The 24,007-nt window shown below is 47.7% G+C and overlaps 2 protein-coding genes across 7 annotated transcripts in view; one reads left to right on the top strand and one right to left on the bottom strand.

Moving 5' to 3' along the window:
• TSC2 (TSC complex subunit 2) overlaps positions 1-21,145 on the bottom strand; it is a 41,389-nt gene extending 20,244 nt beyond the window's left edge. For 5 of the 6 annotated variants that reach the window (XM_040441591.1, XM_040441592.1, XM_040441596.1 and 2 more), the window contains exons 1-25: positions 21,040-21,145; positions 19,426-19,584; positions 18,917-19,003; positions 17,863-17,973; positions 17,537-17,681; positions 16,344-16,461; positions 16,069-16,117; positions 14,405-14,530; positions 12,915-12,988; positions 11,793-11,919; positions 11,523-11,666; positions 10,787-10,924; positions 10,201-10,304; positions 9,347-9,428; positions 8,692-8,847; positions 8,191-8,292; positions 7,708-7,830; positions 7,365-7,471; positions 6,922-7,078; positions 6,720-6,842; positions 6,168-6,302; positions 5,449-5,638; positions 5,261-5,354; positions 4,273-4,375; positions 4,099-4,193 (exon numbers count right to left, since the gene is read on the bottom strand). In XM_040441591.1, the coding sequence (XP_040297525.1) occupies positions 4,099-4,193; positions 4,273-4,375; positions 5,261-5,354; positions 5,449-5,638; positions 6,168-6,302; positions 6,720-6,842; positions 6,922-7,078; positions 7,365-7,471; positions 7,708-7,830; positions 8,191-8,292; positions 8,692-8,847; positions 9,347-9,428; positions 10,201-10,304; positions 10,787-10,924; positions 11,523-11,666; positions 11,793-11,919; positions 12,915-12,988; positions 14,405-14,530; positions 16,069-16,117; positions 16,344-16,461; positions 17,537-17,681; positions 17,863-17,973; positions 18,917-19,003; positions 19,426-19,563 (2,828 nt within the window). In that variant the 5' untranslated portion in view covers positions 19,564-19,584; positions 21,040-21,145. Of the gene's footprint in view, positions 1-2,783; positions 2,808-4,098; positions 4,194-4,272; positions 4,376-5,260; positions 5,355-5,448; positions 5,639-6,167; positions 6,303-6,719; positions 6,843-6,921; positions 7,079-7,364; positions 7,472-7,707; positions 7,831-8,190; positions 8,293-8,691; positions 8,848-9,346; positions 9,429-10,200; positions 10,305-10,786; positions 10,925-11,522; positions 11,667-11,792; positions 11,920-12,914; positions 12,989-14,404; positions 14,531-16,068; positions 16,118-16,343; positions 16,462-17,536; positions 17,682-17,862; positions 17,974-18,916; positions 19,004-19,425; positions 19,585-21,039 lie in introns of all 6 variants that reach the window. The other variant, XM_040441595.1, reaches the window with a different exon arrangement.
• Positions 21,146-21,184: 39 nt separating this feature from the next.
• On the top strand, positions 21,185-22,317 carry NTHL1 (nth like DNA glycosylase 1). Its single transcript, XM_040441598.1, has 2 exons — positions 21,185-21,325; positions 21,814-22,317. Exons 1-2 carry the CDS (start codon positions 21,223-21,225, stop codon positions 22,068-22,070), a joined length of 360 nt encoding a protein of 119 aa, XP_040297532.1. The 5' UTR covers positions 21,185-21,222; the 3' UTR covers positions 22,071-22,317.
• The last annotated feature ends 1,690 nt before the right edge of the window (positions 22,318-24,007 follow it).

Below are 24,007 nucleotides of genomic sequence, written 5' to 3'. Positions count from 1 at the left end.
AAGACTGGGGAACAGCTTGTCACATACACCCCTTCCTCCTTTGTACCTTCTCAGCAGGGCAGAGGGGTCGCGCCACGCTTCCCTACAGTCCGGGAAGCTCCCTACCCGGCGGGCACGGCCTCTCATCGAAACCTTACATCCAGAATATTTTAGTGGATGCAATTTTGCTTTGAAGGAATATGTAGAGATGTCCCAATCTAAGGTAAGTGACCTCAAGATTGAAGCACATTTGGGCCCTTTTCACACGCGCCAGAATTCTGCGCGGGTGCAATGCGTGAGGTGAACGCATTGCACCCGCACTGAATCCGGACCCATTCACTTCAATGGGGCTGTTCAGATGAGCGGCGATTTTCACGCATCACTTGTGCGTTGCGTGAAAATCGCAGCATGTTCTATATTCTACGTTTTTCACGCAACGCAGGCCCCATAGAAATGAATGGGGATGCGTTAAAAATCGCAAGCAAGTGCGGATGCAATGCGATTTTCACGCATGGTTGCTAGGAGACGAGGGATGAGTTACCCGGGACCCCATTTACTTTATTATTTTCCATTATAACACGGTTATAATGGAAAATAATAGCATTCTTTCATTCAGAATGCCAAGTAAAAAAGGTCCATTGTGGGGTTAAAATAAATAAAATGTAACTCCCCTCATCCACTTGACCGAGCAGCAGGGCTCATCTTCTTTCAGGACCTGGCTGGAAAAGTACCTTCGGTGACGTAACTGCGCTCACCACGTGGTGATGACGTCACTGAAGGTACTTTTCCAGCCAGGTCCTGCGAGAAGAAGACGACAGAAGACCAGCCTCGCTGTGCGATCAAGTGGAGGAGGGGAGTTACATATTTATTTATTTTTTAACCCCACAATGGACCCTTTACTTAGAATTCTGAATTAAAGAATGCCATTTTCCATTATAACCATGTTATAATGGAAAATATTAAAATATACAGAACACCGATCCCAAACCCGAAGTCTGGGTACCACAGTCAGTTTTTTATCACATGCATGCAAAACGCATTGCATCCGCGCGATAAAAACTGAACATCGGAACGCAATCGCAGTCAAAACTGACTGCAATTGCGTACCTACTCACACGATTTTCCCTGATCGCAGACGCAACGAATCCGGACACGCTCGTCTGAAAGGGGCCTTATTAAAGCGGTTCTCCAGGTCTTTAATATTGATGACATGTCCTCAGGATAGGCCATCAACACCTGATCGTTAGGGGTTCGACACCCAACACCCCCGCCAATCAGCCGTTTGAAGAGTGGCGCTCCAGTGAGTGCAGCGACCTCCTTGCATCTTACCAAGCACAGCGCCGTCCGTGGTATAGTGGCTGTGCTTGGTATTGCAGCTCAGTCTCGTTCACTTGGCTGGGACTGAATGGCGCCGAGGCCATGTGACCGATGAACATGACGTCACTGGCCTAGGAAACAGCCGATCAGCAGGGTGGCTGGGAGTCAGAGCCCTGCTAATCAGATATTGAGGACTTATCCTGGAAATACACGTGGACAGCCCCTTTACTAGTCACCCCAGTGTAAATAAAGTTACATTACACTTTAATAATTTTTTTTCTACAACAGGCTCAGAAGGGGGTTACAAAAAAAAAGGGATACTCGAAAATGGTACCTGCTGGACAACATCCTTTAAAGGGGGTTCTTTTTGTGTCATACAAGATGGAAATGTGATAAAACTGCTTGCTGCGAGTAGGTTTCATCACACATTTCACAGGACAGCAGATGTGGTAATACACGATTTCCCAGGAAAGCTGCTGATTTAGCAAGAGGGAACTCTCCTCTACAGTGCCCATTTCCTCTACAGTGCCCACTACAGCGGGAATGTGGTATTACATGTGGCCACTCAAACGAAGTCTGAATCTGCTACTTGTTAGCTGCTCTCCCATAGTGGAGGGCCTTACGCTAGTTTCAGTTGAGCGCGCTCACTCCGGGAAAAACACGTTGTGTGTGTGTCAGGTATTTCCCGGTCTGAGCGCTACTCCTGTGACACGACCTCACAGCATTATAACGATTTAGAACGCTCTGTGACCTTGCCCGACCTTTGCTGTACTGAATTGTACCGACATAATACCGTCAGTACAATTCAGTAGAGAGCAGTCAGGCAGGGACACATTAAAAATCATTATAGCGCTGTGAGGTCGTGACACAGGCGCAGCGCTCAAACCGGGAAATTACCTTCTTTGAGTGAAACTAGCCTTAAAAAGGGATTTTCCAGGATTTAAATATTGACAGCTTATTCTCAGGATAGGTCAATATATGATTGGTGGTGGTCTGAGTCCTGGGACCCCACCGTTCAGCTGTATGAAGAGGTTGCGGTGCTTCTTCCTAGGACATGTGATGTCATGTTCATAGGTCACATGGCCTAGGTGCAGCCGAATGGGACTGAGCTGCGATAGCTGCAGCACTCCCCCAGAGCACCAAGGCTCATCAGTGGGGGTATCGGGGGTCGGAACCCGCCAATCTCATATTGATGACCCATCCCGAGAATAGGTCATCAATATGTAAATCCCAGAGAACTCCTTTAACTGGAGGACATATGGACAGGACATGCACTATAGAATATTGAACACCGCCCCCCCCCCTTAGGCTGGGACAATTACACGGCCCCTATATGTGTAAAACAAACAAGGCTCATCAACCAGTGCCTGACTGCTACATCGAGCCCTAGACTTAGGATGCTATACAAGGGTTAAATAGTAGGTCACACGGCAGAACCTTGATGATGCCACTAGGTGCGAATGGGTGAAAAAAACACCGCAACATACCTGTTAATAAGATAATAGATTTCCCTGTCAGGATGGGTTAAACACAAATTACCAGTCATCACAGGTGTGCATGATAAACAGAAGTCCACAAAACAGAAATAAGCAGTCCTATGGAAATAAAACCTGCCGAGGATTTGAGGGGAGGGGGGGATGTTCTCATTGGTGGAACAGTCACAGGAAAAGTGATGAATGAGCCACTGCAGATATCTGGCGATAATTGGCCTCGGAGAATATACTTGTGTGGTGATTAACATTTAAATGTCACCGACACTGGTATTGAGGAAGCAGTGTACATAATGTTACTAGAATTATCATTTTCTGTTCATTACAAGGCCATTTGCTTAAATTGTGCATTATTTTTAGCAAAATAAATCTCTGCAATATATCAAAGGGGTAAGAGACCTTTTGTCCTAGAAACTGCTAATGGTCTGAATTCATGGATGCCACCAATGTGACCTTCGCACATATGGCGCTGGCATGTTTTAATGGATTTGGTTTTATCCAACTTTAATCTTTACCAGACCCCTTCAGAGTGGGTTCCGGCTCCATCGCTCCAGGTCCCAGGTCTTTGGAAATAAACATCCTGTTGACGGGGATGAATGTCACTGCAGCCAATCACTGGCCACAGCGGTGACCTATGATTCCCAGGGACCTGCGGAGGTGGCAGTGGAGACACAAGCCAGCCACTGGGACCATGAAAATACCACCGGTGGTCCAGCCACTGTGAAGGGGTCTGATACACAAAAAAAAAAAAAAAAAAAAAAAAAAAAAAAGCTGGATAATCCCTTTAAAAGTTACATCATCCACACAGAAGTTAAATTGAGTGGAAGAAAACCCGATGCGTATTCTACTGCGGCTCTGACACAAACTGGTTGCAGATTCTGCAGCTTTTCTGCCGTGAACCAATGAGTTGCGAAGGATGAAATCTCCGGTGAAAATCCACGACATAAATGACGTGCGGCAGATTTAAAATCCACAAGTAGGTCAATTTCCATACACCGTATGTATTGAGCTCCCTCTAGTGGTGGTTGCTGGCAGCCAAAACTGTATTTTTAAATATATTTTTATAGCATTCATCAGTACTAAATTATGGCCCATTTCAAATAAAAAAAAAAAAGCAGCGGACATTCACTTTAGGAGGGTGAAACTATTGGTTGGCAATGGGTTTACCACAGTATGCAGTGGAGTCACATTAGCTGTACCTGTAATAGATGCTACTGTGAAATCCCTCTATATGGATGTAGTGATGAGTAACAGTGCTATTCTTTATATGTAGAACAGAAGTTAGGATTTTCTATGTACGTAAGAGACCTACCTTTTAGGCCGCTCATTCAGACTAGTACTGCGGGCCCTGAAGCTCCCCTTTTCCGGTGTATCATCAAAGCTCTGCAGGACATTGGAGCGGAGACCCTGAGAGGTGGAGGAGGGTGGGCTCAATAGATTTTCCTGATGGCAACTGAATACAGACCTGATGAATTGCTGCAGTTACCTTCGTTATGTAAGGCACAAAGTCCCTTCTGAACGAGAGCCGGCATCGGATGAACCACATGGCAATGACGTGGTGGGCCAGGAACACAATGTACTGATTAAACCTGTAGGAAAGGGAATTGAAAAGGTACGGTTTTTAAGCGGGAGAATTTTTTTTAAACACCGTCTAGGTGTTTAAAAAAAAAAATGTAATTTATATAATTTTTTTTGTGATCTGTATAACTCTGTATAAGCTCTGTAAACATCTCCTTTGCAATTTCCGATTTTGTGTTACATCGTAGAAGCAGAGAACAAACTGGCGGACCCCACGGACTTTAATGGGGTTTGTCAGGGTGTCATTTTATGGGAAGAAATAGTGCTGCGTTCATATCAAGATGGAACCTGCAATCCAGATGTGTCTAAACGTGCCCTAACAGCAGTCATTCTAGGTCCCCACAGCTGACTGCACAAGGTCCCAATGAAAAACCAATCACAGGATCGAAGGGAAATAGTGGGGCGCCTCCTTTAAGGACACCACGATCAATCATGACCGCATCAAAGGGTTAAATGATCGGGACTGAAGGTTCTGCCGATCCAGGGCCATTACAGCAGGAGTCTAAAAGATGTTGCTGCACACTTAAAGCTGTATTACACCAGCCGATTGTCAGGAGGGAAGCATTCCTTCCCGGCAATTGCCTGCTCGCTAGCGGAGGAGACCGCTGCTATTACATGCAGCGATCTCCTCCACAGCCTGGGGAGGAATGATCACTATGCCATCGCTCACCCCTATGCTGTTATTTGCTGGCAGCCGATCTTGATTAGACGGCATGAACCGCCGCTGGCAAATCGTGGTCTTTTCCAATGTTTGCTCTGACTCTGCACAGTCATATATTACATAGTCGCCGATTTCCAATGTGGATGTGCCGCAGCTCACACAGGCGTTGTGGAGGCAGCAGGACCTTGGGGCTCAGCTTTCAAGGCAACAGCCGGTTTCCTTATTAGTTACTTACTTTGATGGATTTGTGTAGGGAAGGGAAATGGCAAACACGCTAACGTACTGCTCTGGAGCAAAGTTCCAATAAAGATGTGGCAGCCGAACGAGAGCTGAAAGACATGTGCAGAAGGGCTTACGCTCAGTACACAAGTGAATAACTGTACAACCAAATCCAAATCACAGATTGCACATAAAAGAACTTACTGGACAGAAACTCCAGCATGGGGATAGCCATGGTGACTGTGGCGGAGATGTGGGTCAGCTTAACAATGAGCATTGGCAATGATTTAATCAGGATCCCTGGCATCTCTACCATGCACATGGACAGGGCAACCACACACTGCTTGGCACAGCGGTAGATAAGGCCGGTCTCCAGGCAATGCACCATTTCCCTCTGTGAATGAGAGTCAGACAGGTCATCAAGTCAACACCACTACTGCAGCCCGACTGTAGACTGTTCCATTGCATGTGGGATATAAAAGGGGTTTTCTGGATTTTATACTGATGCCCTGAGTTCAGGATAAGTCATCAATGTGTAATCTGCAAAACAAAGGGGCACCATTACCCTTTCACCGCAGTACCCGACCTGTGGTCGTAGGCAAGCATCTAAACCCTCATCATCTGAATGGGAAGAGATGCAGTTCCAGACGCAGGCCTTCATTGGGTCATGTACTACGGTGAAGGAGCCCACAGCAATTTAGCAGGAGCCGCTGCCCTCTATTCTGCTGATCAATGGGGGTCCCCAGGATGGGACCACCACTAATAACACATGAGATAAGTTATCAAATGTAAAGTAAATCAGTAAAGAACTCAATTCGAACAACTCCAATCCTGGGAGCTGCTTCAAATCAAGTTGGGAAAAATCCCTTCACTATTGTAAATGGAAGACACAACCTCCACGGGAGCGCTCTAGAGAGTCATACCTGTTTACTGACGTCCAGGAAAGGGTGGTATGAAGTCAATGCAGTCAGCACAGGAACCACTGCAAGCTGTAGGTCAGTACGAGAGAAACCATCTGGTGTGTTGTAAAGACGGTCGCTTGCGCTTCGGTCTGAGAGCTAGAAACAGGGAATTAAAAATCACAAAAGGGGCAATACATGACAATAAAAGGTTCTCTATGGAATACAGAGTCATTGGTGGCATTCCGGAGAAGTAGTTTGGCATACACTGATGTGTTGTAGGCAGGAGCGTAGCGAAAAGCTCATGGCCCCTTAGTGCTTGTCGGAAAGGGGCAGGGGAGCACGTAGCCTTCCTGCTGCCTTAGGGCAAACATTGAAAGGGCACCCCCCCATGCCAAATTCTTGAGATAACCCCCTTCCCTCCAGCCAGAGGTGTAAATTGACCTGCATGCACTTTCTATAATGCCAGTGTCTTATGTGGCACAAGGGTCTATGGGCCCCTCAGGCTCCTGGGCCCGGTAGCGACTGCTACCTCTGCACCCCCTATAGCTACGCCCCTGGTTGTAGGTCGCTCACCATGGTACACAGGGACGCAGACAGCTGGTCAATGTTGCAGGGAGAGGACAGGATGAGGAGTTTGTACCGAAGGCACTCGGGCAGCTTGTTGAGAACCAGTTTCAGAACTTTCCAGTCCGTCTCCTAGCAGAGGAAGAGTAAACGATAGGAATGCAACACAGAGTCAGGAAACATGAAGGCGATTAAAGCATGAACACGATACCTGTTTGAGACATTGCAGGATGACGCCAAATGCCAATGAGAACGGCAGAAAGCCCAAGCGAGGACAACCGCTCTGAGATGTGAGGCTAGGACTTCCAGCAGGAGGTGACAGGGTACCAGAGGATTTCCTGTCCGACACCCTTTTCTCAGACTCGCTCCTAAAAAGGACAGAAGAATATTTAAAGAGGGCCCGTCACCATTCCTGACATGCCTGTTGTAGTACCTATTTGCATCCCCTTGCAACAATAATTCTGAAGCATCTATGACTATATGATGTGCCACTCCTTTATTATTCCTGCTAGAAGTTATAAATGAATTACTGGCAGTTTTCAGTGAAAGTCCAGAGGGAATATTACCAGCTGGGGGGGGGGGGGGTCCCTGCATAGTCTGACACTATCCAATCAAAGCTGCCCCTTTTAAGAAGAACCCTTATTGGCCACTTACACAGATTCACAGAGACAATACGGGCTGAATCGCACAGCTCCATCCTTGTTGGGAAGGCCAATGCGTTTCAGAGAGTCGGCTCTCAGCAGCAAGAAGAAATCAAACACCTTTCAAGAAAAATAATAAGAAATAATGATTACGACCACTACACGAACTCATGGACCGTCTAGGCTAGCAGCATGATCGTCCAAGGCCCAGCAATTTTTCTAGTGTCCCCTAAAGCCTGTAAACTGGCAAAGCTGAAGCTGTAAATTTTCTTAAGACTTGCTGTTAGAGAACTTATAAAATCACATGGAGGAGTGCCTCTAAGGTCCAGTAGTTTAAAAGATGGAGAAAGACTCACCTGGAGGCGAATACTGCTGGCCATGGGGGAGCTGTACAGGTTTCTGTAGTGCAACTGGATATGGTTGACCAGCATCTCGTACACACGCATGGCATGACTCGCCGGTAGAGTATACAGCTTGGTCTGCACAGAAAATAGACCGCTTAATGGAGTATTCTCATATCACTTGATGGTGACTTCTGTGACCCCCTCCAATCCTGAGAATGAATAGGATGCAGCGCTCGATTATCCGTTTTTTTTTCTGTCACTGGGCCAGGGCAGTGCAGGACGGCTCCATTTCATATAAATGGAGTTGGCTGCAATTCCCTGCAAAGTGCTACACAAGAGCTGTGCCTAATTCATTCTGAAGATAGTGGGGGCCCCAAAAGCTGGCCGGTAAAGTGATGGCACGTGATAGAGACATATTGAGTGCATCCTTTAAGGATTAGTCACTCATAAGGTAAATTGCCATTCCAAGAGGCGACTGTTGCTACGTAATCCCACCTGTAATATAACCATTAGCCCAAGTACAGAGGTCTTCACATCTTCCAGGGATGAGGTGTCCTGTCCTGCAGATTCAGTCAAAGACAAAGAACGGGTCACAACCTACGAAAAATAAAAAGCACAGAGAAAAAAAGTCATGTAGAGTCACTTTTATGATATAATACTGCCATATGGTTGTCTCGCATCTGCGGGAACCCCTCTGTCAATCAGCTTCACACTCGCTGAGGAGGACACCACCCCTATAGTACATCCATATGCTCAAGGGTTGTCCAGATTGGGCAACCCCTTTAAATGCCCTAGTAATATAACCTAAAGAAAAAAAGAATGAACCCACAGCCATGAGACAATGTTTTCTTTAGGTGACATCAGGCCATTTACTTGTCCATATGTTTCGATGAGGTTTATGGAGGTCATAGGAGTCAAAGACATTAATGTGGGAAGGGGGGGGGGGGGGGTGTCAATCTAGGATTATACACATGGCAACACAGAAACAACCCTCACCCTCTCGATGATATCCATCAGGCTGTTGAAGTGGCAAGAGTGGCAGCATTCAGCCAAGTCACCCAGAAGTTGGGTGGCAAGTTTTCGAACCTGATGATCCTTATCTTCTGGGATGTGGGCCAGCTGACAGGTAACCACCTTCTCAATCAGTTCTTCCTAATGAGAGACCAACAGAAAAACCACGTGAGAAATTTAGGTAAGCTCTACCTACACAGTATAGCATAAAAGACCTATATAAGGCCGGGTTACCATAGAGTTCAGCCATCTGCTGGGCTATCCATCAAGGGTATACATTACGTTATCCAAATGCAATCTCTTAGGATACGTTCACACAGCGCAAAATACACATCAGAAAAATTCAGCATGCATTTGTTGCAGAAACTGCAGCAGGAATCCGAGACGGACCCTCAGACTTCTGCCACGGGTTTGCCATTTGAATGCTGTGGATCTGACCACAGACAAGCCACATTCAATGGAGCTAATCCGCATGTAGAAATCAGGCCCCCAAAAAAAGGAAACGCCCCTTCTTCATGAGGCAAGTTCGACAGTGCAGAAAAATGGAAGTGTAACAGACGCAGCTTTTGATGTCGAATACACCATGTGAACAGGCCCTAAGTGAAGGATAGTTTTTCAAAATTTTCTCATGAAAACAAACCTCGTAAAACTGTCTGTTAATGCTGAGAGCGAAAGACAAGACATCCAAGACCTTCATACGTACAACGCAGCGGGACTCATTCCTGAAAGATAAAGTACATAGTCTCTAACTTTACAGATCATATTTGAAAGGGTTAAGAGTCCTTATTGATGTCATCAGTAGTCATGTGTCGATTCGAGAGGTGAACTCAGGTCCTTTAATCTATTTCAATTCTGCGTTATTAAAAGTTCTGCAACACACACAATATATATATATATATATATATATATATATATATATATATATACACACACACATTTTTTTTTTTTAAATATACTTTAGGAACTCAGTTCCTTACAAGTTCTCCATTGCCTTCCAAGGAATGATCACATCTATAGGCTGCAATCAGGTACAGAGAATTTGCTCCAGCTAGACAATCCACTCAAACAGGGCTCATGCACATGAAAGTATTTTTTGTCCGTGTCTGTTCCACGCAAAAAAAACGCAAAAAAACCACAAAAAAAAATATGGAAATTACTCTGTGTGCATTCTGTGTCTGTATGTCCGTTCCGCAAAAAAAAAAAAAAAATCCTATTCCTGTCCACATTACGCACAAGGACAGGACTGTTCTATTATGGGCTGGACGTCGTGTGCATGAGACCATACATTGTAACAAGCAGGAGACAGAGTTATGCTGTTGATGTACCTGGTAGGTAAAACTAACAGATTCTCAGCTGTGAGAAACAGGTCTGTACCAGTTTCTCAAACAACAATGTCGACACTCATTGTTAGCAAGCAGAGATTTTGAAAAAAGGTGAAGAACTGAAGCACAATGTATAAAGGAAAGCTGCAAAAATGTATTATATTGAGCAGACCTGAAATACTTGTCCATCAGTTTCTGCAGGTCCTGCACCCATCCCTCCTTGCCTGGGTGGATGCTCTGGGCTCTGTACGTTATGAGATTCACTACAGAGGCTGCCTGTGAAGAGACCAAAATTACATCAAATATGGCGCTAATAAGGCCGACATGGCAGATTTGCACAACCATTCTCATGGATGGAGTGTTGAAAGCGCCAATGGAGCAGAAGTCTTCTGTGCTCATTCTGTAGCCTTAACAGTGTTTCCTGAGATTTTTAAATAAGTGACCTCAGAAAAGGTCATTAATATCTGACCTGTTGGGAGTCCCACACTAGGTATCCCCACCGTCACAGCTCCATAAATTGTATAGTGGCTGCGCCCAGGTCACTGGCCTATGAAGAGACTTCCTCAGTCTTTAAATAGGTATTGGTGTGGGTTCCTAAAGTTGGGCCCACATCAATCAGATACTGATAACTACCCTGAGGATAGGCCATCAATATCAAAACCCCAAACAATCCCTTTAAAGACTATTGCAATAATTGTCAAAAAAAAATTATGACAGGCTATGGGGGAAAGCTGTAAAGCATATAAAATGGGACATACAGGCCGCTCATCGGAGTTCTTCTCCACAAGATCAAAGAACCTCTCCTCCTCCCCATGGAAGTCACTCTGGTCATAGAGCTCCTCTACAGCAGTTAATAGGTTGTGCACAGCCGCCTTTAACTCCTGACTCCGCAGCACCTGAAACAAAAAGCAGTGTAGGCTCAATAATGAAACAAAAAAATAGTTTTTAGACATCTCTTACAGATTACCTGAGCGCCTATAATGTAGTGGGAAAGTTGCGTTTTCCAACATCGGATTACTAAGAGTAAGAGCTTGTGTAAAGAACACGTTTTTTCCAGAAGAAAAATCTCCATGCAGACACTGAATAAGCAGGAACGCTAGGGGATTTGCCCTTTCTGCTGCAGTTCTCTCCCTATCACAGATCAGGCGTGCCCTTTCTGCTGCAGTTCTCTTCCTGTAACTGCCGTAGCTATGGCTAGTGACAACGGAAAATTTAAATGGAGTGTGTGAGACCACCTCAGTGATGTGGACGTAGAAATAAATAAAATAAAAATACAGCAGGTGGCGCTATACAGATACAGCTCCTTGTCTATACTACACTTTTTATTTTACTTATATACAGTTACAAAAGTATTCAGATCCAGGTGCTGTTTGATTAATGTAGAAGAGTTTTTTTTTTTACATTTTACTACTGAGGTAATCAGTATCTGATCGATGAGGGGGGGGGGGGGGGGTCATACATCACATAAATAATATAGTAATGCTAAAATGGAACCTGGAACTGCTGGAATAACCGCTCAACGATATCCAAGACGACGTCCCACGTGACCGCCTGCAGCTCCCGACCGTACTTCTTGATCAGTCTTATGATTGACAGGACGATCTCATAAGACACCACTGCGTTTGGACAGTTCATCGCCTATCAAGACACAAACTGTGGGTTTAATATCTGCAGCCTCAATGACTGGGTACTGCTGAGTGATAATCAGACATTTACAGAACACTGCGTTTGGCTGAAAAGTCTTCTCCGTCCTTAGTCACTTACCTTTAGAAAGGAGGGTAGCACAGATATTGGAGAGTTCTTCAAACAGAATAACCTATGTGCACCCCACAGCCCCATTCCCACAAAAAACACAGCTCCCCTCAGTAGGGGGGCGTCCTCCGAATAGACTCTGAAAGACAAAAATCAATCTCAATCACATTAACATTAGGGGGATTTTCCAGTGAATAGGCATTAAAGGGGTACTCTGGTGATTTCAAGCTATACCCTATCCAATCCACAGGATTACTAATAGATCAGTGGGGGTTCTACTGCAGGGACCCCCCGTCTATCCCAAGAACAGACTCCCAGCAGCACAGAGGACACCCATCCCCCCAAGGCACGCGCACTGCCGCTCTATTGATCTGCAAGGGACCATCCAGAAATAGATGGGACTGCTGTATGCGCATGCCCGATCTGCCGTTCTGTTCATTTCAGGGGGCCCTAGCGGGTATGGGGACCCGTTCTTGTAATCAGTGGGGGTCCGACTAAGCCTTCTACTACAGCTCAGCTGTATTCAAGACTGTATGTATGACTAGGACATGACTGTACGTTCTCGAACTGCTCATTACTTATCACTTTATTAAGGCTACTTTCACACTAGCGTCTAAGTTTTCCGGTATTGCGATCCGTCATAGGGGCACAATACCGGAAAAAAACACGGCAGTTTTGTCCCCATTCATTATCAACTGAACTGAACAGAACGGAGCGCTCCAAAATGCATTCCGTTCCGTTTAGTCGCGTTCCCATACCGGAGAGCAAACCGCAACATGTTGCATTTTGCTTTCCGTCCTGGAATGGGGAGCAAGACGGATCCGGCATGACCCCCAATGCAAGTCAATGGGGATGCATGGATCAGTTTTCTCTGACACAATAGAAAACGGATCCGTCCCCCGTTGACTTTCAATGGAGTTAATGACGGATCCGACTTGGCAATATTAAAGATAATACAACCGGATCCGTTCATAACGGATGCAGATGGTTGTATTATCAGTAACAGAAGGGTTTTTTCTGATCCCTGCCGGATCCGGCAAAAACGCTAGAGTGTGAAAGTAGCCTAAATGGGATATAAAACAGTTTATACAACATCAAATGTCACACGAAGCGCAGAACGATAGATACACTTACTTGTCTTCCATGATGCAGCTCATGGTATAAATAGCGCTGTGCCCGAGATGTGTGCCCAGGAGGTTCCTCATCAGCTGAGGAGACAGAAATAAAAACCCTTATTCCAGGAAACTGAACATTACAAACATAACTCAATGACAGGTCTATAAAGAGAGACACGGCCATAGAGAGCCCTCTTCTGGGGCTTATAACTGAGACGGAAAGACTCAGACACCAGGGTCACATATTAAATGGCGCAGACATATCAGATGCAATGGTGAACAGCTCAGACACCAGATGTATCATGTAACTATATTATTTGACTCCTTACATACTTATGATAGAGATACGGCAAAGAATTTAAGGCTATGGACATCTTGGGGGTTTTATCTTTGGGATAAAATTATTTCTCCAAATGGTCTGTATTAAAAAGTTTCAGAAGTTTTTCTGATACAGGGGTTAAATTTCAGTCTGTCACTTTCGGTTTACTCTGAGTCCCGTCAGATGACGGCTCATGTAGAGCTCCGATCTCCTGACCTCCAACACTCAGAGCTAAATTGTTAGCAAACTGATAAGAATATGGCCTAAATGAGTGTTTGAGGTCAGAGACAAGAGCTATACGTGAGCTGTCAGATGAGGGAAACAGAAAGTTAAAGATAGAAATTTAAACCCCTGTATCAAAAAAATAAAATAAAAAAACTGCTGAAATTTTTAAATAAAACCCAACTGCAAAAATGCATTTCAGCCCAAAAGGAGTAGAATGTAATAATACAAAAAGGCCCCTGAAGGTGCACATAGCCTTTAAAAAGGTTTTCTGGGACCTACACATTGATAACCTATCCTCAGGATAGGTCATCAAAATAAGATTGTGAAGGGTCTGACAAGCAGCCATGCCACCGCTCAGCTGTTCTGAGAAGCTGCCAGTGCCAGAAGCAGTGTAGTTTCTGGTGGCGGCATACTGCAGCTCAGCTCCCAATAAATAGTTGCAGTACCCCAGCGCAGCCGCTAGACAGCGTACAGAGTCTGTTTTTAGCACCATCCACTGTATAGTTTCCGGCGCCAGCAGCTGCCCAAAATAGATCAATGGAGATGACAGGTGTCAAACCCCCCACTGATCCGATATTGATGATTACTCTGAGGACAAACCATCAATATGTAAGTCTCAGACAATCAATTTACTTTTCTTCGATAACAGAAGAAAAATTATTTCTGTGTGCCGTATAACATAGTACACAGTAAGCTCCCCCTAGTGGTGGCTGCAAGCAGCGAGAATTTAAAAGGGGTTTTCGCATGAACACTATTTACGAATGCCATTTTCACAGGGTCAAGTATCTGATCGGTGAGGGTCTGACCGCTGGTACCCCCACCAATAACAAGAACGGGGGGGGGGTACAGCCTTCCCCGGTTTGAATGGAGAGGCCTAATATAGACAGCGGATCTTAAGGATCTTAATGCAGAATGCTGTGCAGACACGACTACATGGTAGCACTGATGCTTGGGCAACTGCTCACCTTCCAGCAGGGTTCGCACAGCTCCTTAATGTTGATTGTCCGGCACAACGTGATTACAAAGGTGGGGATGCTCTCGGACGGCAGGCAGTTATAGCAAACCACGGCGTCCAGGACCTTCAGAGACACCTAGAAGAACCACATGTCTTAGCCTCCTCCACAACAACAATTATAATGAGGGGGGGGGGGGGGGGGGGGGGGGTAAAGGGCGCGGTTTTACAAATGTCTCATACTGTAATAAACATGCATCCCTTCGTTACGACCCGTCTGCTGCTGGTCGCTCATGCTCAGTTTCTCTGCTCTGTACTTCCTGTCTGCTGATTCCACAAGGCATGTAAGGGAGACGTGCTCTACATCACCTGAAGCTGGCTTGCCGATTTATCCTGACATGTAGGTTTTGTAGCCTTTGCCCCACTCACCCATGTAGCTCTCGATCAGTGACACTTGGTCTTTTCCTATCTGCTTCCTGTGTTACTTACCATTTCAAACTGCTTTATATGCCTGTGTCTTGATGCTGCCTTTTACATAGCTGTCTGTATTTGTCCGTTAATATTAGTGTCTTTTTGCCATGTATCTCTCACTATATGTATTGTTCTGTCTTGCTCACAAACATCACATGACAGAGGATGCATGCTCCACTGTGTGCTTCAAAAAAAGAGAAGCAGACCTGGAAGAGGCCGGGTGCATAATTTAAAAACAGGGTCACTTCAAAAGGTTATCCGAATTCTAAAAGATCCCCTCATATACATTATACTTACCTGCTCCCCGGATCCCTGCAATGGGGAGATGTAGTGGCGGCCATGCAGGGATCAGGAGTGCCGCGGAGCAGGCAAGTATAATGTATACGTGGGGCTCGATGACCCCTATAAGTGCACCACATACACACATCCCAACGCTACAGGGAATACCCCTTTAAAGTCCTTCACTGGATTAGGCTACATGATGCACAAGACCGTGCCATGTTTTGCGGTCCGCAAATTGCCACCTGGATGCCGCCTGTGCGAGTTCTGCAATTCGCAGAACGGAACAGGCCGCGCATTATAGAAATGCCAATTCTTGTCCGCAAAATGGACGAGACATGTTCTATTTTATTTTTATTTTTTGCGCGGCTGTGGAACGGATTTACAGAGGTTGACAGCGCACGGAGTGCTGTCCGCATCTTTTGCGGCCCGATTAAGTGACCCAAACAACGGTAGTGTGCAAAAGGCCCTACTCACAGGAATATGGAATGGAAAAGAGCACCTGTCAGCAGGATCAACCCTAGTACACCAGACATACTACCAAGTAGTGTTGATCCTGCTGATTAAAATATCTGTCTTGTGAAAAGCGGTTGTGGCATTCCCAAGAAAAAAAACTGCTTGTATTCTTTATGCAGATGAGGGCTTCAGTGCAACGACCAAGGGGCGTGGTCAGTACTAGAAAGCTGAGGTTCACCCAGTAGCTAGGCTCCGCCCCACTGAAGCCCTCATCTGCATAAAGAATACAAGCTGTTTTTTTCTTGGGAATGCCACAACAGATATCATTTTCATCAGCAGGATCAATGCCAATCAGTATATAAAAGGGAGGGGGTAGTAGGGTTGATTCTGCTGACATGTGCTCTTTAAACCCGTCTGGGAAAATGAAAGCTGCAGTAGGATTGATCGCCCAATGAATACCATGTAACTGACCTCAATATCATAGGAAGAAGTAGTCCGGTTACAAAGCAGACAAATCATTCTGCAAGAGAAAGATGAAGAACGCGTGAGAAGGAGCACTGGCAGAAACCAATCTGCATCGTGCATAATCGCTGCATTATCAGACGGCACGCAGCCACTGAACAGATTTGCTGGTATCCGGTAACAAGCTTGCTGACTGTTTACCTTCTATTACTCAAAGTCATTATTACGGAATAAACGCCGGTATATAGTAAAATCGAATAGCGGCGTCTGGAGGAAATACTCACTGCACCATAGGAGCAATATAACTTTCCAGATAACAGCTGTGGAACTTCACCAGGTTCACCAGCACCAGCAGGAAATCTGGAGACAAGCCGAACTCCATCCACTGCAGGACAAACTCAGCTGAAAGGAAATCAGGACGCGTTAACCTCAATGAATAGAATTCTAGAGACCTGGCAATGGTCTGTTCCAGGATGAAGTCATCATGCTGTTGCTGTGTGTGGATATCAAGACAGGGGAGGGGGTGAAAATGGTTTAACCCATGCAGCCTGCTGCGTAGCGGACACTGGTGTAAACCTGTGTAGGAAGAGGCCGTGGGTCAAACCAGTGGCGTGCCTACCACCGAGGTGCACCGCACAACGACTATGGCGGCCTGGTGCTGAACTTCTATTCCCGATATAAACCCACAGCATTCTCCAGCAGCTGCCACTAGTTTGGCTCTCAGATTTTGACAGCTTCCATTAAAAAGGTCCATTCCCACGTCCGTAACCGTTTTGCAGTCTGCAAATTGCGGATCCGCGAAAAAACGGATCCTGGCCTGTGATAGAAATGACTATTCTTGTCCGCGATTGTAAAAAAGAATACGACTTGCTCTATCTTTTTTTGCAGGGCTGCGGAACGGAACTACAGATGCCGACGGCACACTGTGTGCTGTCCGCATCTTTCGCAGCCTCATTGAAATGAACGGGTCCATACCCGTTCCGCAAAGTTGCGGAACGGATGCAGACCCAGAACTACGGACATGTGAATGGACCCTAAATGGGTTTTCCTGGTGCCAAAGCTACTGCTAAACAGCGGATTGTGCGGGTGCAAAATGGTGCGAGTTTCACTGAACGCATCCAGAGCCAATCCAGCACGCTCGTGTGAAAGAGGCCTAAGAGTTCCAGAGAACCCTTAAATTAATTGCAATTAAATAAATTCCTTTGCACTGAGCTCCCCCTAGTGGTGGCATTCCAGTAAATGAATTCAATTCAGATAACTCATGGGAGAAGGGGGTAGGCCACTATGAGATCTGGGTACGCCCCTGTCAGTCCATTCTTTTCTCCTCTCCCAGTGTAATGCTTCATTTCACCAGCAGTGGCGCTGCAGGAAAACACTTGCTGCCAGGCTCCAATATACCACTGCCGATCAGCTCAGGATGGAAGTAAAAAAAAAAAAAAAAAAAATCATCAATGGTACCACACTCCTTATTACCTACCCAGCTCCTCTTCAAGGTAGGTGATGTACCGGCCGTTATCAGTCAGAGCTTTGAACACCTCCAGCCTCTCCACGAGGTCCTCGTTGCTGGGGTAATCCTTTATGACGTGGAAGAAATGAGCCCGGAGAAAGCCCAGCCGGTCACCCTGCAATGAAGGGTGAATCAATTTGAACATCGGCATACCCTATACCACCCCGAACAAGTCCGGATGTTGTGAAAACTACAACCCCCAGCATGCCTTGACAGCAATATACTGGGAGCTGTAGTCTCCCGACAGTTGAAGTACCACCATACTATCTATCACAAGGCTATAGTGAGTCTGCTACCTGTCCTACGATGAGGCTTTTCAGTAGGTTGAGGACGTTGTGTCTGCCCTCTGCTGGTTGATCGGGTTCCAGCAGATCCGCGATGGATGTCCAGATTGCTTCCACTGCGTGCTGGAGTCATATGGAGAGAAATAAAAATAAATAAATAAATAAAAATTTGGAAAATTACCAACAAAGCATTCAGTTTAACCCTGTCCTGCCCAGTACTACTACATTCATCGTTCTTGTGCGCCCATGTAATAGTACGTCACAGTGATGCCGCGGGAACTGTGCACACCCCATATCCCTGGCCCTGTCTGTTTAGCCCTTTAGATGCAGCACTCAATACTGACCACAGCAGCTACATTGTTAGATAATGAAAGGGGGCTCCTTCCGACACCCCATCAGCATCCCAGCAAGGTGATCACTGGGTGCCACTGCCCAAATAGCCAGGGGCCTAACGAAGGCCCAAAGGTCGGCAGTGTGTTTACCTATTAAACCCATGGGCAGGATCTAACAGGATGCCTGTCAGTTTTACACTGACAGGCCTAATACACTGCAGCACAGAAAAAGTGCATCACTTAGACAAGTCCCTGCTCTGCTTCGAAGAGAGCGCCCCCTGTGATGTCCTTAGCTATAGAAGAGAGGAAGGCAGCCATCTCCCTTCACGACCAGGAACCTGCTGTTTTTTGTTGATCCGCCTGCCAAAAAAACTATTACCACTTATTGCTGTGCAGTGCCAGTACAGGTGCAGCACGGCACTCAGCGGTAATCCACAGGCGATTACTGCGTACAGCACAGTGACTCCAGCCTATCTGCATCGTCTACTGGAGTCTCAGGTAGTCCGAAACCAGCCATGAGAGGAAAAATCAATTGCTGCTCCATGCTTTACCCTGCAGCTCTGCTTTGCTGCTGTGTGAGCAAGGACAAACCAACTGCACCAACCAGCTCCCCGGAAAAATATTTCTATTACCGCACAGACGGATGCCATAATCCTCAACTCCTTGCTTTACCCTGCAGCTTCGCTCTTCCAGCACTGACATAAAAGAGGGGTCAGTTCGCGGCGCGCACTTACATCCTCAAATTTTTTGGTTTTTGCCAGCTCGCAGATTTGATTCATGGCCCGGACGCGAATGCTCAGCGCGCTCTCTGGACTCAGCTCCTGGAAGGCGGTGAAGAAAAAAATAAAAATAATAATATGTCAAAATGTGAACACGCGTATAAATCCAGGGCCAACCAATCACAGCTCAGCGTCCGGTTTTTGAGCGTCACTTTTATGAAAGCCGAGTTGTGATTGGTTGCTATGGGCAACAGGGTCACTTTTTGGACAGACCGTTTTGATAAATAAGGCCCCTTATATACGGTCTATTTTTTGTGCAGAGATAGGATTGCAGCCTCAGGCTTTGGGCCGACTACTGAGAGATTCTGACGGAAAAATGGGTCGCCATGGTGACATGTCTGCCGCCATGCAAGTAGGATGCAGACACTGATGGAGACTTAGGTCCGCTCCATGATAACAAAGAATGCCATCAGCGTGACTCAGTAGTGCAGCCTCAGGCCCGTAACTAAGGGTCTTTCCCTCACTTTCAGCAGCTCGGCGGTGATGATGTACTCCGGCTGCCGCCACTCGGAGTGCTTGGACTTTCCACGTGATGGTCCCAGGCCCAGGAACATTTTCACCTTCTCCTTCAGGCCGGGGTCTCGGCCCATTTGTCTCGCCATGGCTGCAGGGGTTGTGGGGCCCTGTGAGAAGAAAAACAAACCGCGTCACGGTGGAGGCACAGATAGGAAGTATTATACAACCACAAAGTGTATACTGGGACCAGTAAGGGAAATCAATGGCCTAATGGTAATTAGTGGTTGTCTAGCTGCAGGGAAACTACAATCCCCAGCATGCCTAGGGCAAACACCAAGAGGCGGCGCAGCAGCAGCTGGAGGACTGACACCAAGAGGCGGCGCTGCAGCAGCTGGAGGACTGACACCAACAGGTGGCGCAGCAGAAAGACTGACACCAAGAGGTGGCGGCGCTGCAGCTGGAGGACTGACACCAAGAGGTGGCCCTGCAGCAGCTGGAGGACTGACACCAAGAGGTGGCGCTGCAGCAGCTGGAGGACTGACACCAAGAGGCGGCGCTGCAGCAGCTGGAGGACTGACACCAAGAGGCGGCGCTGCAGCAGCTGGAGGACTGACACCAAGAGGTGGCGCAGCAGCTGGTGGACTAACAACAAGAGGCGGCGCAGCAGAAAGACTGACACCAAGAGGTGGCGGTGCTGCAGCTGGAGGACTGACACCAAGAGGTGGCGGTGCTGCAGCTGGAGGACTGACACCAAGAGGTGGCGGTGCTGCAGCTGGAGGACTGACACGAAGAGGCGGCGCAGCAGCAGCTGGAGGACTGACACCAAGAGGCGGCGCTGCAGCAGCTGGAGGACTGACACCAAGAGGCGGCGCTGCAGCAGCTGGAGGACTGACACCAAGAGGCGGCGCTGCAGCAGCTGGAGGACTGACACCAAGAGGCGGCGCTGCAGCAGCTGGAGGACTGACACCAAGAGGTGGCGCAGCAGCTGGTGGACTAACAACAAGAGGCGGCGCAGCAGAAAGACTGACACCAAGAGGTGGCGGCGCTGCAGCTGGAGGACTGACAACAAGAGGCGGCGCAGCAGCAGCTGGAGGACTGACACCAAGAGGCGGCGCAGCAGCAGCTGGAGGACTAACAACAAGAGGCGGCGCTGCAGCTGGAGGACTGACACAAAGAGGTGGCGCAGCAGCTGGAGGACTGACAACAAGAGGCGGCGCAGCAGCTGGAGGACTGACAACAAGAGGCGGCGCAGCAGCTGGAGGACTGACAACAAGAGGCGGCGCAGCAGCAGCTGGAGGACTAACAAGAGGTGGCGCAGCAGCAGCTGGAGGACTAACAAGAGGTGGCGCAGCAGCTGGACATGCTGGGAATTGTAGTTTTACGCCCGTCAGTGGGCCACAGGTTGCAGCACACACAGAAGGGCGGATTTGTGACCCTAATAACTGCAACGTAACGCAACATAATGTGCACAGCGCTCACTTCCTACTAACTGCACTGTGGAACACAACGTAAACAACCCTAAACAGGCGCAGACCCTGCGGGAACAGGCGCGAGCCAAAGCACTACAACAACCCCCAGCATCCCCCGTTCTATCACCCCCCACAGGACGTCCCCGGTCGGACCTGGAGCTCAGCCGCCCTCCTGTCACCCGGACGCCCAGCCAGTTCTCTACTTCAGCTCACGGCTTCAGGGCCTGCAAGCGCCGCCCCCTTTCAGTCCCTGGCCCCGCCCACCACGGAGGTCACATGCTGCATCCTGGAAGAAGGGGCTGCTGGGAGATGTAGTTCTGGCGGGTTTACAGGAGCATGTGGACTGGGGCGATGAGCGCTGGAAGGGTGACCAGAAGCGGGAGGAAGATACTGGGAGGGGGAAAGAGCCGGGAGGCTGAGCCCGAGGAGCAGGCGGCAGGTTAGAGGCCGGGGGGTATGGTGGACATTACACAAGGGGGGATATACCTTAGATTGTGGAGCCCCATTGGGGACAGCTGGATGCTAATGTCTGTAAAGCGCTGCGGAATATAGTAGCGCTATATAAGTGCATAAAATATATATATATATATATATATATATATATGGGATCATGTATTAGACATTTTGACCACTGGATGGCGCTGTACCACATGGGAGCCAAATTATTTGCACCAAATTTAGTGCAACCATTGTAAATAGTTTAGCCACGCCCCCTACCCAGTCCTTTTCAGCATGTCGTAAAGCAAGATCCTGATGCGTTTTACGTATGATGTCATGGCATCTGTACCAGGGCGCTGCAGATGGTGCAGTGGAGGTGTATGGCGTCCCACGTCCCAGTAGAAGAGACCTGTGGACTACTTGGTCATCATTCAGAATTCCTTGATGCGGGGTAGACCCTTCTTCTAATCCACCATGATTTCTTTTCAGCCCAGGTTAAGGCCGGGTCCTCAGGATCAGCAGGCGGTAAGAGACGGATAGCGGTGGAATATGAGGCGGCGGACGGCACGGACAAGAAGCTCAAGTGGGAACCGAAGAACTGGAGGAAACAACTGGAGAACATCCGGCAGATGAGGAGCGGCCGCGACGCCCCCGTGGATCAGATGGGGGCAGAGAAGTGTTTTGACCAGAAGGCAGAGCCGCAGGTATCCGACATAGCAGCGGAGAACATATCACTGGTGTCATAGGAAGACTACATTTACAAGGTGCAGAAATGGCACAAGCGCTGTGATAAGGGCGGCGCGGTTCTTTGACTCACTTCAGCCATGTCCCTTTCTCTCGACATCCGTGACAGTCTGCGATCCATCCTCGGTTCCGTGATTTTCAGTCATCCGTGTGTCACTACTGGGCTGAAAACTAGTTTCCAGAGCATCTTCCAGCATTGATCCGTGAAAACCACAGACCAAACATGGATGTGTCACTTGGTTTTCATGGACCATAGACTATAATGTGCGTGAGGGATCTGTAATCACGGATCGTGGTAAACCACTGTGAACGCACATATTAAAGGGCATCTGTCAGCAGTTTTGTACCTATGACACTGGCTGACCTGTTGGCAGCTGAAGGCATCTGTGTCGGTCCCATGTTCATATGTGTCCGCATTGCTGAGAAAAATGATGTTTTATTATATGCAAATGAGCCTCTAGGAGCAACGGGGGCGTTGCCATTACACCTAGAGGCTTTGCTCTCTCTGCAACTGCCGCATCCTCAGCACTTTGACATGGCCAGGCATTGTAAAGGTGATCACATCCGGTCCTGTCGATCAAAGTGCAGAGGGTGCGGCAGTTGCAGAGAAAGCAGAGCCTCTAGGTGTAACGGTAACGCCCCCGTTGCTCCTACAGGCTCATTTGCATAAATTAAAACTTAATTTTTCTCAGCAATGCGGACACATATGGGCATGGGACCAACACAGATGGCTTCAGCTGCTAAGCGCACGTGCAACAGGTCAGCCGGTGTCATAGGTACAAACCTGCTGACAGATGCCCATTAAAGTCAGTGGATACGTGAACAGTCCATGGACAGCACAGCTCTGCGATTCACATACATGTCAAAGAGGCCCTGCTCCGCAGATCTGCCCACAGTGGATTGTACCCTTACATTGCATGTGAAGCCGGGGCTGACTGGTATACAGGTGGGCTCCTGCTGCAACACCCAGGATAAGAGCTGGTTTCCAGCCCGTCTGTTTAAACCCTTAGATGCCGCAGTCAATGTCGACGACGACACCTTGACACAGGGAGGGGGTCACCCTCTGTCATCCCATTGCCTATGCCTTTCCCACAAGTAGTGACTGGAGGGTGTCGGGCTGCTATGGCCGTCTGAGGTTGAACTATGGTCTCCAGGTATGGGAGCTGGTGGCAGGGCTTAATAGGCTGTCTGTTAGTTGTCTACTTCACTGTACTACTTTGGAGGTAAAACCTGCTTTATGCTTAAAAATAAAAATGTGTTACCGTCAGTGACCACTAGATGGCAGTACATGCCAACCTCTGCCTATTGGAAGCTTGAAATGTGTAGAAGCCAGGATGTATTATTATCATTCTGCTTAAGGCTCCATTCACACGTCCGCAAAATGGGTCCGCATCCTTTCTGCAATTTTGCGGAATGGGTGCGGACCCATTCATTCTCTATGGGGACGGAATGGATGCGGACAGCACACAGTGTGCTGTCTGCAGCCGCAATTGCGGAGCGCGGCCCCGATTTTGGGTCCGCAGCTCCGCAAAAAGATAGAGCATGTCCTATTCTTGTCCGCAGCTTGCGGACAAGAATAGGCATTTCTATGGGGGCGCCGGGCTGGTGTGTGAATGCAGCCTAAAGGGGTTCTCCAGATTTTACTTGTCTATCTAGAATTGTAGACGTTAAGCCTGGCATGCTATAAAAGGACACATGGAAGGTAAGGGGGAGGTGGGGGGCTATGTAAACCCTTTAATCTTCCAGTAGGTTCTTTTTTTAGCCCCAGGGGGTGGGGGGACCTGTGTCGGGACAGTGCACATCTTCCAAGCAGATGGTGGGAACTGGCACAGGGAGGGCAGCACTTGTGCCAGGTGCTGAGAGATGGGCATGTCATTGGCCCCTCTGCGGTGTGAATGTTAGATCTCCAAACTGTGACACTCCAGCCCTTTGGAAACTA

Source organism: Bufo bufo, chromosome 7 (genome assembly GCF_905171765.1).
Source record: "Bufo bufo chromosome 7, aBufBuf1.1, whole genome shotgun sequence".
NCBI lineage: Eukaryota > Metazoa > Chordata > Amphibia > Anura > Bufonidae > Bufo > Bufo bufo.
This window is presented reverse-complemented; position numbering and strand designations above follow the sequence as displayed.

Excerpts from the sequence above, each read along its gene's own strand:
- NTHL1 (XM_040441598.1), top strand. The coding sequence starts at position 21,223 with ATGTGGACTGGGGCGATGAGCGCTGGAAGGGTGACCAGAAGCGGGAGG. Across the intron at positions 21,326-21,813 it reads GCCCGAGGAGCAGGCGGCAG|CCCAGGTTAAGGCCGGGTCC; the intron begins GTTAGAGGCCGG and ends ATTTCTTTTCAG.